Source organism: Caretta caretta, chromosome 2 (assembly GCF_965140235.1).
Source record: "Caretta caretta isolate rCarCar2 chromosome 2, rCarCar1.hap1, whole genome shotgun sequence".
Classification (NCBI taxonomy): Eukaryota; Metazoa; Chordata; order Testudines; family Cheloniidae; genus Caretta; species Caretta caretta.
Window position 1 is genome coordinate 194,421,667 of NC_134207.1, and position 14,088 is coordinate 194,435,754.

At 37.9% G+C, this 14,088-nt stretch overlaps 1 protein-coding gene across 6 annotated transcripts in view; it reads left to right on the top strand.

The window, feature by feature from the left end:
• TOPAZ1 (testis and ovary specific TOPAZ 1) overlaps positions 1-14,088 on the top strand; it is a 101,781-nt gene that overhangs the window by 78,236 nt on the left and 9,457 nt on the right. For 4 of the 6 annotated variants that reach the window (XM_048838657.2, XM_048838658.2, XM_048838660.2 and 1 more), the window contains 4 exons: positions 3,279-3,379; positions 4,231-4,396; positions 5,361-5,525; positions 12,166-12,369. In XM_048838657.2, the coding sequence (XP_048694614.2) occupies positions 3,279-3,379; positions 4,231-4,396; positions 5,361-5,525; positions 12,166-12,369 (636 nt within the window). Of the gene's footprint in view, positions 1-3,278; positions 3,380-4,230; positions 4,397-5,360; positions 5,526-12,165; positions 12,370-14,088 lie in introns of those variants that run through there. The other 2 variants (XM_048838662.2, XM_048838661.2) reach the window with 2 other exon arrangements.

The following is a 14,088-nucleotide window of genomic DNA, read 5'->3' on the forward strand; positions in this document are numbered from 1 at the left end:
TCCCCGTTTCTCTTCATTTAAAGAGTAATAAACAGAATAAGACAAAGCCAGAGTAATTTTAGTAGCACCAGCATGAGCCACACAACAGTGATACCTGGACTTAATTTGCCTGTCCAGAGGGTTAATTGAACTTTTGCCATTGTACCAGATTTGTTAGACCATCCCTTCTTGTTGTGTTATCTCCCAGATCATCAGTGTGTGTCTCTAACGGCCTGGGGAATAAAACTCTGGGATTGATAGAAAAGTCTTATTTGTTAAAGGTGTAAAATGTACTGTTAAATTCAAGAAAAGAGTCCAAATGAAAATGTTTTATAGTCATAAATGGAAAAGATTTTTACTGTGGATTTCCATGTATGATATAGAGCTATATACAGCACTCACTAATTATATATTAGAATATGTATTATATTTTAAGAGAGTGGGTTTCTCACTCTCTTCCATGAAGATTGACCTTTCAGCTATATCAACATACAATGTAGCTGTGGAAAATAAATAATTTTTTACTCATGAAAGAGCTATAAGATTCTTAGAAGGTCTTACTAATGTATATCCTTCAATAAGAGACCCTATGCGATCTTGGGATTTGAACACAGTGCTTTCACAACTGATGAAACCTCCCTTTGAACCTTTGGGAAAACTGTACATTGTTCCACCTGTCTATTAAGACAGTGTTTTTTGATAGCTATCACTTCAGAAAACACATAAATGAATTACATGCCTTACTGGCTAATCCACCATTTATTGTTCTTCATAAAGATAATTTTACGTACGCACTCAAGATTTTTACTAAAGATGGTCTTTGATTTTCATATAAATCAGTCTATAATTTTACCAGTATTCTTTCCCAAGCCTCATGCTCAGGATGGGGAAGCTAAATTACATATCCTAGATGTTAAAAGGACTTCAGCCTTTTATTTAGAGAGAAATAGACAATTAAGACAATCTCTGAAATTCCTCTTTTTGTATGCAATAAACAAGGATAAAGTTGTTTCTTTTTCAAAGGCTCTCAGGATGGTTAATTATGTATTTACGAAGCTTATAGATTGATGGGTTTGTCTCTTCCACAGGGAATTAAAACACATTGTACTAGATTGAAAGCAGCTTCTGTGGCTTTTTTTAGATACATTCCTCTAATAGAGATATTTAGAACAGCAACATGGAGTTCAGTACACATTTTTACTAAACACCACTTGTTAGATTTGGAATCTAGGTCTGATGCAAAATTTGGCAAGCCAGTTCTATGGTCCTTGTTCAAGTTGAATTCTGTGGTTCCAAAATCCTAGATCAGAGTACTGCTTTTTAATCTATCCCATGAGTGGGAATATGCAAAAAACATTCAAAGGAGAAATGAAGATGACTTACCTGTAATCAGTGTTCTTCAAAATAGACTCTGCGTATTCACACTCATGGGATTTTCTCCCCTACCTCAAAGTCCTGTCGTAGGGGAAGAAACTGAGGCGGCTGGAGTGCCACACCCCCTTTATAGCTTTGCCCTGAAACATTTATTCATTGAGGGAGGAGGTGATGGAAGTGTATGAGTGTTCCAACAGCTACTGCTAGCTAGAGCTTTACTGTTCAGGCTGCATTGGTTGGAGTATCCCAGGAGTACGAAAATGCAGAGTACATCTTGAAGAACTCCTTTTACAGGTGTGTAATCTTCGTTTTTGCTTATTATCAACAGCAGCAAGTTAAAGCACACGTTTCTGACCTCAGATCTTTGCAGGTAAAAACCTTGCAAAAATCTTTAAAATATTTATTTGTAAGTTGTTTACACAAACATTCTTTTATTGGTTTGGAAACTTAAACGTCTTATTTTTTTTAAAAAAAATTTTAGTTCATCTCAAAATTCACTAAGCTGAAAAAATGTTTTTTCCTCAACTAAATTATTTTTTCATGGTAACAGTTCCCCATATTGTCTTTCAGAATGGTAGCCATGTTAGTCTGTATCAGCAGAAAGAACAAGGAGGCACCTTAGAGACTAACAAATTTATGCTCAAATACATTTGTTAGTCTCTAAGGTACCACAAGTACTCCTCGTTCTTCCATATTGTCTTTGCAGATGATAAATTAAGTCAAAAATTTGATTCCTGACAAGGGATTCAGTAATGGTAATTTAAATATTCTGGATTATTTGAAAAAAATCCTTCCTTTTAAAACTGAAAATTCTACTAGATATATTTGTTTGTGCCTGTACACACATTTGTTTAACAAGATTACATAGCAATTAGTTTAACTTCATTTTTGGATTTTCAGAATTGTTTAATCCTTTAAGGGCTAAAGGAATAGCCCTTAAGGGCTACGTGAATAACGTAGATGAAGTCGACGTACTTAGATCTACTCACCGCAGTGGGTCGACAGCTGACGCTCCCCTGTTGACTCCGCCTCCACCTCTCGCTCTAGTGGAGTACCGGAGTTGATGGGAGAGTGCTCGGTGGTCGATTTATCATGTCTAGACTAGATGCGATAAATCAACCCCCGCTGGATCAATTGCTGCCTGTCGATTCTGCGGGTAATGTAGACAAGCCCTTAGTCCTTTTCACCTGTTCTCTTACCTGTTCATAGCACTGTTCCTATCAGAACTTCCATTCTGGAAAACTGGATAGCTCAGGGTGTTGACAGTAGGATAGCAGTAAGCCTTTTGTCTTTGTAGGTTATTGGTTCAAATCTAGCCTGGACTGTTACTAACCAAAAATTACCATCTGATGGCTATTTGACTCAAATTATATGAATCAATTATATGATTGTGGTCTTAGTCCAATTCACACTTTCATATCACAAAATCACTATTACAGTTGGGAGCCTGAACTACCTTTTCTGCCCTAGAGGCTTACATCCATAATGAAGTTGAGGCAGATTGGTAGCATAGTATGGAGAAGTTTGCCATACTAACACCCATTCTATACCAGTTCTGTGTCTGGACTTTGTTCCCCAGTAAGGCCATTTTGGTAAGCTTTCAGAGTCCCAGAATTCACTTTAAAAACAAAAACTTGTTCTGTATTGTCATCACTTATTCAGGCATCTTATTGTCATGGGTGAGGGAATAAAGTGATGTACTTTGAATAAAAATGTTAATGGATTAATTACCTTAACTTTTGTATTAAGACATAACAAGAAATACTTGTGCCCAGTGCCATGTGTTCAAAAAATGTATCTTATATACTTGAGAAATAGGTTCTTTTCAGAACATATATTTTCTTTAGACTTAGCGTACATAAAAAAAAAAAAGTCCTATGCCAGGATTTGAAAATAGCAGTCATCAATCTTTTTTTTCCACCCAGTTATCAAAAATCCACAACATAATGAAGCAGACAAAGATTTCCTGGGAAGGACTGGGATCAGTGTAATGTATTCTTATCACACAGTACAGCAATGGTCAAAGGTATTTTACTGGGTTATAATAATTTGATGGGGAGACTGTGCCAATTCTTTTTAAATTTTAAACACCAGGGTTTCTCTAACTGAAAAGGTTAATATGAAAAAGAAAATATTTGTTGTCAATCCTACTTAATTGACTTAAAGATACACCTTCAAAAAGATCATCTTAGTTGACATTCTACTTCAAAAGTGGCTCTACAATTGTCTACTTGTTGCCTCTGAGTCCCATATTATGTATGCAGAAATAAAAACATGTTTTTTCCTAACCTCAAGATCTGCAAACTCAGCAGGGATGCAAGAATCAAGCTGGGCTATCTCTTTGCACATCACCACCTTAAATAAAGATTCTGCAGGCCAAATTATGGCTGGAATGACTACTGTGCAATTCAACTCTTTAGCATGTTTGCACAGGAGCAATTGATACACCTTAGTAAATAGTTCTGTTATTGATATACAAAAAGGAACAAAATCCAGTTTGTAGTGCTACCTGAAATAAAAAGAAGTAAAAACTTATTTTAGTTTAATCAAGTAAGCAAATATGACTGAATTACACAAAGTGTAACAGATAGTGTCAATAAGAGTTATGCTTTTTGCATAGTCACTTTTCAGAGTAGAATCACAATTCAGACTATCTCTGTAAGATTATCTATTAAACAATTTGAAAAGATGAAAAAAGTTCTGTTTTAAAATTTAAAACATACATATTTTAATACACATTAAAATTGATCTTTTTAATATAAACCTGGTCCTAGAATCTGAACAGTTGGCTAGTGTTGCTACACTTAGCTTAATTATGGAATATTATGTATTCGCTACGTCCATTTGCACCTCTGCTTTTTTTCTCTCTTGCTTTAGGGCAGGAAGGTTTTGGATAAACTACATGAACTGCAGATTCATTTCACAAGCTTGAAAGGACTTATTGGTCCAGAGAGGTTAGCATCAAGATGCCAAATTGTTAATGCTTCTGCAGAAATCTTCCTTAAAAGTGGAAGTCTGGATGGAGCAACATGGGTATTGAGAGGTAATGTTATTTTTTCAGAGTCAAGTTTTGTAGTTAAACTCATATATAATATACTGGTAAAACATAACTTGCTTGTTTTTAAATCGTTCTCTTTGTGAAATATTTGAGTTCAAGATTATAGTCTGTTCCACATGTTAGATTATAGAAAATACACTAATATTGAGAGCACTAAAAGGAAATGTGACTGCCTTAAATGATAATACTATTCTTGATAATATAAGAAATATTATGCTTAATCTTAATTAAAATGGGAATTATTTTCAGAAATATCTTTTATAGGAGACTAAACTCAGTTAAAAATGACCATACGTGGGGTTTTTTTTTAATAAAAAAAACAAACCCATGCCACTGTATTGGAAAAAGACCTGCCTGTTTGCGGTCCACTTTGACCTTTAAACTGTCTCCTTTAGCCCAATGGACACCAAAATGATGTTTAGCACCAAAAGTTTTCAAGAGCCACATTAGTGACATGTTCTGGTCCAGAAGCATAGTGCTAACTGTGTGTAATGAAACTAAAATTGGAATATTGTACTCTATTTCATACTTTACCATAAAACAATCTGTAATCATTGCACTTTTGGCATGCGTACTGGCCTGGGCCTGAAAGAAAAGACAATGCACAGAAGTCAAAGAGAACAAGGATGTGGTGAGGCAATAGAGAAAGTGGGGATCCAAAATTTGGTATTTCACATAATTCTTGATAGAAGAATGTTATGACTCTTTAAAAGAGGCAAGCTATTGAAAAGAGCCAATTTCATGTGGCTTTACTAGATTAAAGGAATAATCTTAAAAATCAAATTTGTGAGAAACTGTTATTTGTTTTTAACAAAAACCTGGTAATTGGTGCATTTTTCTGTGAAGTTTTGAAACTCCTCTTCCATGTCAGTATTCAGTATGGGTTTCACAGTCTATTATTTATTATTCCCAGTTTTAGTTCAAAACAATTCTATTGTCTTCACTTCAGAGTCAGAATGGATAATAAATACACCATTGTGGCCCTGTGATAGAATGGATGTCCTCAATCGACACAACCTTCTGTGTGCAATTGCATGTGAATATTTGACCAAGAATCTATGTAGACAAGCATTTGAAGTTTTGCAGAATCTACCAGGTTTCCAAAGTTGTTGTGGTAAGTAAGAAAAGTTAGTGTGAAGAGCCAACAAATTAAAAGATGACAATCTGGTACTACTAAACATGGTTTCTATCCTATCTGATTTTCTGGTTCAGTTTTTTAAGATGTGTTACAGAGCAGTGCAGATTTAGAACTCTTATTTCTTAGAGGAGACATGACAATTCAAAAAATAACATAGATAACTATACTTAAATCTATAATCCAAACAAAAATAACTGCAAGCTGGGTTATCATATCCATCCCCACTTCCCCCATATTCTTAGCCAGTCCCAATTTCCTGAGGTCCATGAAAATGGAGCACCATTCCTGTATATCTCCTAAGGATTTTAGGCAGTCTATTAAGTGGGATGGAATAGGGACATTCAAAGATGGATAGATATCACATTAGTAACCATCCTATTATCACTACCTACAGCTCCCCCTGACCCACTGCATCCTGAAAACACCCTTCCCCACTTCCCCTGTCATCCTGCTCCCTTGGCTTTCCTGTTCCCAGCTGCTCTCCAAGTGGGGGATGAAGATCTACTGTTTGACTACTCCTTGAATAGCATCTAGGGAAAGGTGATCATTTCCCAGTCCCCCTTCCACTTTCACCTCATCACAGCAAAGCTTATTCAGCTGACACGCCTGTTTAGATTTACAAGCCTCAAATATCTGTGGCATCCACCAAGGAGCTCAATAGCCTATAAGTGATTGTTGGAGAAGTGAGGAAGGGAATCTTCATTTCTCAGCACACCCACATGTACTGGGGAGCAATAGGAGGCAGCGTAGTGGGTTGTAAGAAAGGGATTCTTCACTCCCTATCTGTCTTCTCCTATTCTCTACCCCGATAGACAGGAATTAAGAAATCTTACATCATCTTCCTTATCATTATCCTACTGTTTTTGAGCCCCATTCAGTGATCCTGGGGAATGAAGCCTCCTACCTTTACCTGACCTTTCAACACCCTCCCCCCAAGGCTGGCCATTCTAACTGTGATTATTGGGAGCCAGGTGGATTTGATTTAAATCACTAGTCAGGAAGACTCGATTTAATCATGGATTTCTACATAAAAGTGCATTCTTGTTGGTTGTTATAACCTTAATACATATTCTTCACAACTCAGAGATAGATGGACATTTCATTTGTAGAAGGTCGACACTACATTTTTTAAGCGATTTATTTTGAAAACTTTTCAGATTAGTTTTACAGCTGTATCTGAAAATGAATGATTGTTTGGTTATTTCATTTACCAAAGGTAATTGAAGCAGATATTTATGAAGTCATTGGGATGTGAACTATCTCCAATTCAACCGGTTAATCATTAATATTTGGAGGATTTTCTTGCCATGCTGTATTAGGAGGAGAACATCACCAGACAGACATTTAAATAGTTTTATTTAACTAAAACAACAATGTTATGTATTCTGGATTTTTATCTTCAACAGCAAACATATAATATTTTAACAAAACAAGCATATGAATTTTTAAATTTAGTTAAACATTCAAGTTTTTTAAAATCAGGTTTGTTTTTGTTAAAATAGTTTATAACTAAAATAGTTAAATGAAATATTTTTAAAAAAAATTAAATCAACTATGTCAGCCAGGTCAACGTGAGAAACTTAAAATATTGTCTTCTGCAGCTAACTCAGTCGTCTTCATCTTCATTTTCCTGTTTGTTCATAATCTGGAAAAGAAAAACAAGCTTTCCTGCTTCTTTAGGTCCCCAACCATTTCTCAATTTGGAATGAATTCTTCCAAAGGAAGAAAATATTCTTTTCACACCAGCAAAAGAAGCTACTGCTGTTAAAAGTGAGATTATCACTTCAACAGTCTCTGAATCCAAGTGCTTAAGTGACTTCCACCAGTTCACTGGTGTGACTTTCTTTAAAACATCATCAGCAAACGTATTTTTTGAATTACAGAAGATTGGAGTTGGAAGAGACCTCAGGAGGTCATCTAGTCCATCCCCCATCAATAGAACTACTCATGTGCTTAAAGTTAAGCATGAGCTTCAGCTCCCTTGCTGAACTGGAGCCTAAAGAACTTGACAACATTTATTTTGATTGGGAAAAAAATCAAACAAATCGTGGGCCCAATAATATGCGAAAGGTTACTTGTATTTCTCCATACCATGCTTTTACTGCTTATTGTCGATTTAGAGACGAAGTGCTTCAGAGCAAGGCCTTTCATAGAGAATCAGAGGATTAGGGTTGGAAGAGACTTCAGGAGGTCATCTAGTCCAACCCCCTGCTCAAAGCAGGACCAACCCCAACTAAATCATCCCAGCCAAGGCCTTGTCAAGCCAGGCCTTAAAAACCTCTGAGGATGGAGATTCCACCACCTCCCTCGGTAATTCATTCCAGTGCTTCACCACCCTCCTAGTGAAATAGTTTTTCCTAATATCCAACCTAGACCTCCCCTACTGCAACTTGAGACCATTGCTCCTTGTTTTGTCATCTGCCACCACTGAGAACAGCCGAGCTCCATCCTCTTTGGAATCCCCCTTCAGGTAGTTGAAGGCTGCTATCAAATCCCCCCTCCCTCTTCTCTTCTGCAGACTAAACAAGCCCAGTTCCCTCAGCGTCTCCTCGTAAGCCATGTGCCCCAGCCCCCTGATCATTTTTGTTGCCTTCCACTGGACTCTCTCCAATTTGTCCACATCCTTTTTGTAGTGGGGGGCCCAAAACTGGATGCAGTACTCCAGATGTGGCCTCACTAGTGCCAAATAATCACGTCCCTCCATTGCAACACAATATGCCATTAGCATTTTTGGCAACAAGGGCACACTGCTGACTCATATCCAGCTTCTCATCCACTGTAATCCCCAGGTCCTTTTCTGCAGAACTGCTGCTTAACCACTCGGTCCCCAGCCTGTAGCAGTACATGGGATTCTTCCGTCATAAGTGCAGGACTCTGCACTTGTCCTTGTTGACCTCATCAGATTTCTTTTGACCCAATCCTCCAATTTGTCTAGGTCACTCTGGACCCTATCGCTACCCTCCAGCGTATCTGCCTCTCCCCCCAGCTCAGTGTCATCCGCGAACTTGCTGAGGGTGCAATCTATCCCATTGGCCAGATCATTAATAAAGATGTTGAACAAAACCAGCCCCAAGACCGACCCCTGGGGCACTCTGCTTGATACTGGCTGCCAACTAGACATTGAGCTGTTGATCACTACCTGTTGAGCCCGACAATCTAGCCAGCTTTCTGTCCATCTTATAGTCCATTCATGCAATCCATACTTTTTTAATGTGCTAGCAAGAATACTGGAATGGTTCACCCTTAGCTCTGAAGTTTATTATAGTTGGCATTATGGAGGGATGATTGCTGGATGTCCATGTCATAGCCAGCTCCTCTTCTTCAGCAGTTAAGGTTTGACCCTAGTACCGAGTACTGAGAATATTTGCAAGAAAATGAGCTGGAGATAGTGCTTGTCCCATTCGTTTTTTTAATGCTTGTAATTTAACTCTGTCATTGCATATTCCTCTTTTTAAGATCTCACTCAGTTCCTTCCAAATTTCAACAGTGTCAGCAATAAAAGAGCTATTTCCCTGCATTTTGTTCAAGGCTACAGAAATAGGCTTCAGGGTACTCAGCATGTGTTCACCATTTCTCTTAAGCCCAATGTTGAGAACTTTGGCTGTGACCATGGCATCTGTTTTTTCACGATTTTGTTCACAAACTGTCATCAGATTTGGCCAGTTCTTGATATAGTGCTCAAAACAGTCCACTACTGAGTTCCATCGCACATCTTATGGGAGAGTTAGCTTGGTTCCTCACAGTTTTTTCAGAGCAGCTGCTGCAAAGTGGTCGTTACGGAAGTATTTTGCAATTTCAACATTAGCCTTTATTTCTGGAACACTGAAGTCTTTGGCTAGGGGGTGCATCAAATGAGCACTGCAACCGTACGTTACAAGCTTGGGACTCTCTTTACTCTCTCCTAAATTTCTTCTCATCTTGGATACGTTTGCAGCATTGCCTGTGACCAAGCTGCGTACTAGACATCTGAATTTTTTTTTCACAGTTTGTTATGGCTTTTACTGCTACTTCTTGTAAATATTCTGCTGTGTGTGCATTTCCTGATGTATCAGTAAGGAAGACATTCCCTTCTTCTGTTGTCACATAAGCACATACAATAGGATCATTGTGGACATTGTTCCACATATCAAGACTCAGGTTAACAATTTCACCCGCTAGACCTTTTGCACACTGTTCAATTTCTCTTTCATACACTTTATCCAGCAATTTGCCTGTGACATCTGCTCTGTTGGGTGGCCTGTATCCTGGTCTTAATGACTGAATCATGTTAATGAAGTGTGGGTTCTCAATCATACGGAAAGGAGAGTTTGTTGCATAAACGGAGCAATTTTTTCATCAATTACCTCTTTTTGTCATCTACTGGTTCTTATCACAAACTTCTCTATGGTTGTTTCTGGGTGATGGAGTTTTTTTTCCTTTTGCTACAGATGATACGCTGTGGCTATGTGACATACATGATGTGACTGAAACACTATCATCAGCAGAAAACTCTAAAACTATAGAAGATGATGGTGATCTTGAAGGTGGATAGTCTTCAGAATCCTGCATGTTGAGGATGGATTCTCCTAAACAAAATAAGTCAATGCAGTTATTTAATTACTATTACTGTACTGCTCGTTTAGTATTACTCATTGCATTCACTGACACTCAGTACTACTTTAAAGGTGAAATTGTAAAAGGAAGATCTGCCTATTTCAGCTATTTATCTTTTTATCACAACTGCATCTAAAATGATAGTACCATAGAGTAACAACTATATTTTTTGCTCAAACATGAGAATTCAAGAATAGTCCAGAAGGAAGACAGGCAGTCCTTAAGAAAGAAGTATGAAATAAAAAAGTTTACCAACCTGAAGATCCTGCATGTTCAGACATGTTCCTTCCATCATCTTCAACGCAGCTTCCGCCTGAGAAGAAACACTTCTCATTATATTGTTTCATTTGGGCAAGCAGGCCTTGCGTTTCTTTGTTTCACTGTTTGCATTTTACACACATGCCTATCTTACCCACAGGTAGAGGAACTTCATTAAAATATTCCCAAACTGGGTCTCTTTTACAGCCTGCTGCCATTATAGGTTTTCCCTTCTAGTGACAAAATGGTATGGTAGATCTCAAATCAATGAAGGCTACACTCAGAAAGACCTCCAGACTTCTGGAATATGCTGCTCAAACAGTTTCACTTTTGTTTCTACTGCCTGTCCCTCCCTTCTCACATTTATCTCCAGACTTCTTCTCCTTGTCCAGATCTATTCTGCCCCCAACAATCTTCTATTCATTGAACTTTTTGACATTTTGCACTTTTAGAGAGAGGTAAGGGATTGACTCTGGGTACACACATTTGTAAAGGGACAATAAGGTTGAGGTACTTTCTTTCTGTCTGTCTTTCTTTCAACATGTTTGCTGTTAACAAGCATATTATCTTTGGAGACACAAATCCACAGTTTGAGAACTGCAAAACTAAGCATGTCTGATGGTATCTTCTAGACTGAGCACTGAGTCCCATTGGGTAGATAGAAAGATAATCTATACAGAAGCCCCTGGAACTCCATAAGATTGGGTCCCTAATCCGTGAACTATTGGAACTCATTTACAAATTTTTTCTTAAACATTACACAAATATATTGTTTCATACCATAGAATTAGAATTTGTAATCCCTATTCCATGATGAGATATCTTTGAGCTATAATGCATCTTAATTAAAACTATCTTTAGAGAGGTTTTTTCCTCAAAAAGCATTTTATCAAAAAAAATCCGATGGGGGTGGGGGGCTAAACATTAATATTTATCCACCCTGGTTGGGAAGCTGAAGAGCCCAACAAGGCATATTGGGCTGAAATGGGGAGGAGAAGAGTCCTTTGGATGAATAATTCCTACCCTAGTCTTTCCACCAGGTCCTAATGCTGTCCAAGAAGCACAGCAGGGGTTTCTTCATTTGAAGCCAGGAAGGCATAGGAATTGGAGGGGAGTTCTTCCTCTATTACCGTTGATGCTCAAAGCCTTCTGCCAGTTGCTTCTCCCTTTCTTGAACCCCATGGAGAGCCCCCAGTACTTCAAGTCTCTGCTGAAGGATAAAATTGATCTAGGGATCCTGTACTGCTTAACAGGATTCAAACACCCTTTCTACAGACCTTAATATTATTTTATATCCCTGAAAAGACAGTTGGTGTTGGTAATGATAGCATTATTGCTCAGTGTGAAAATGTGTTGCTTCAATGCATGTTAACATAACATGGTATTTAGGAATCAGTTTTCAATACACCATCAGAATTCACTGTCATCTTAAAAGCTTTTTTATTTTATTTTTTTGCTTTCAGCATTAAATTATTTTAAACTGAAACTAATTATCACTTGATCTATTAACACTTTTTTAAACCAATGTAAACAAAATGTGTGTCATTGGGATCTGCACAAAGAGACCTTCCAACAGGGAGGAAAGTGCATCATTATCATAAAGCATTTAACTCTGATTTGCACCATTTTGTTTCTGAAACCACCTGCTCTGATTTAAGGTTGAAGAGATTGAACTTTTGGTATGTTTATAGGAAGTACTGGGAACATATCCAGCAATTAGGATTGCTTTTGACTAATTTCAGGAATTAACGTTTTTTCATTTCAGACACTCTAGATGTCTCCCAGTACAGCCTTCTTTTTAACAAACTTCTAGATGCCTGTATTGAGAGCAAGAGCCTTGGTATATCTTCTTCTGTAACAGACTTTATGCTGTCAAAGAATATCCCCATTGATTTTACTTTAATTAGAGGATTAATTGCAGCATTGGGAAGGAGCTGTTTGTGGCTTAAAGCCAGGACCTATTACAAAAGTAAGTTTCCCTTGAAATCTTATTCACTGCTTATGATCCTTGAATAAGTTGTACTCATAAGAACTTAATATTTTCGGAAATAATGGGTAAGATTACTACTAGAAATCAAATACATTTTTATGGTAAATCAATTAGAAAAGTAACATTGGACATTTAGCGAACTAAACTGAGTGCCAGACCCCATAGACAACTTTTCTGTGCCTGGTGTTGGGCTGGGTATAGGTCCCCAAAGGTGGCGCTGAGGTACAGGACAGTCACAGAGTGAAACTTAAAGAAGCCTCATGGCAGCTCTAAGTGTCATAGGCTACAACAGCCTTTAGGGGTCATGCTGACACTTGTGGATCACCAGAGCACAGCAGTACTCTAGCCACAAACCTATGCCAAGGCCAGAGGATGTGGCGTGGAGCACACATTCAGCTGGGAATTCCCCTTTACCTGGGGAATTACTAACCAGTCAGATAGAATAGCTTCCTGCCTACTTCATAAAGTTGGAGTGGTGTAGAAGAGGAGCCAGGAGTTAACCCTGAGACTTCAGAAAATTAAATAGAGTAAAGGTGTTTACGTTTTTCCGTAGTACAGAATGTTCATATGTAAAATCAGAAATTCATACAGTTCAGTCTATACAGAGTTAAAAGGCATCAGTCTGACAGAGTATATCATGGAACTATCAGCCTCATCTTTGGTGGAGAGAAGAAAATAATCCTGTCTGCTTCATTGTTGAGCATTATTTTATTGTAAAGAAAAACTTCAATAGAAAACGGTTAAGATTGACACTGTGAATCAGTGGAATCTACCTAACACCCTGAAAATATATTTTCATAAAATAATTCTTTTTCAGTACAAAATATCACAAATCTGAAGCTCTGAAAATGAACATTTAAAGAACGCATCCATTTTACTTATTCCACATATTCCCTCTTCATTTCAATCACCCATGAAAGTTATGCTTCAGCATACAACTTTAACTTTGATCCCCTATAATTTTCATTAATGTGACACTCAAAACAATATATGACAAGGCGATTGTAACATCCCATTTTCTTATTTTGTGCTCTAACATATAATACACGTTTATTTTAAAATTACAATTAAATATCAGTTGGTAAATGTTGTGGACGAGAGCCCCTTGTACTCCATGGCACAATGGGACCAAATTGTAACTGGCAACAAACTCCGAAATTGCCCTGCACTATTAATTTATGTTAAATTGCCCTGCACTATTAATTTATATATTCTTTGTGAAATATCCTTCGTTCCCAGCTTCTGACACACAGTTATGGCTCAGCTGAAAATACTCATTGGTGTAAAATTTGTTGATTTTCTATGGGGATTGTTCAGCAGATGAGGGTTTTTATTATGCCCTCAGGCAGCACACTCCACTCTTCTTTGCTGCCACATTACTGTCTCATCACAACGCACAGTTAACCTGTGGAACGCTTTGCCAGAGTTTGTTGTGAAGGCCAAGACTATAACAGGGTTCAAAAAAGAACTAGATAAATTCATGGAGGCTAGGTCCATCAATGGCTATTAGCAGGGATGGTGTCCCTAGCCTGTGTTTGCCAGAAGCTTGGAATGGGCGACAGGGGATGGAACACTTGATTACCTGTTCTGTTCATTCCCTCTGGGGCACCAGACATTGGCCACTGTCGGAAGACAGGATACTGGGCTAGATGGACCTATGGTCTGACCCAGTACGGCCGTTCTTATGTTCTTAGTCTC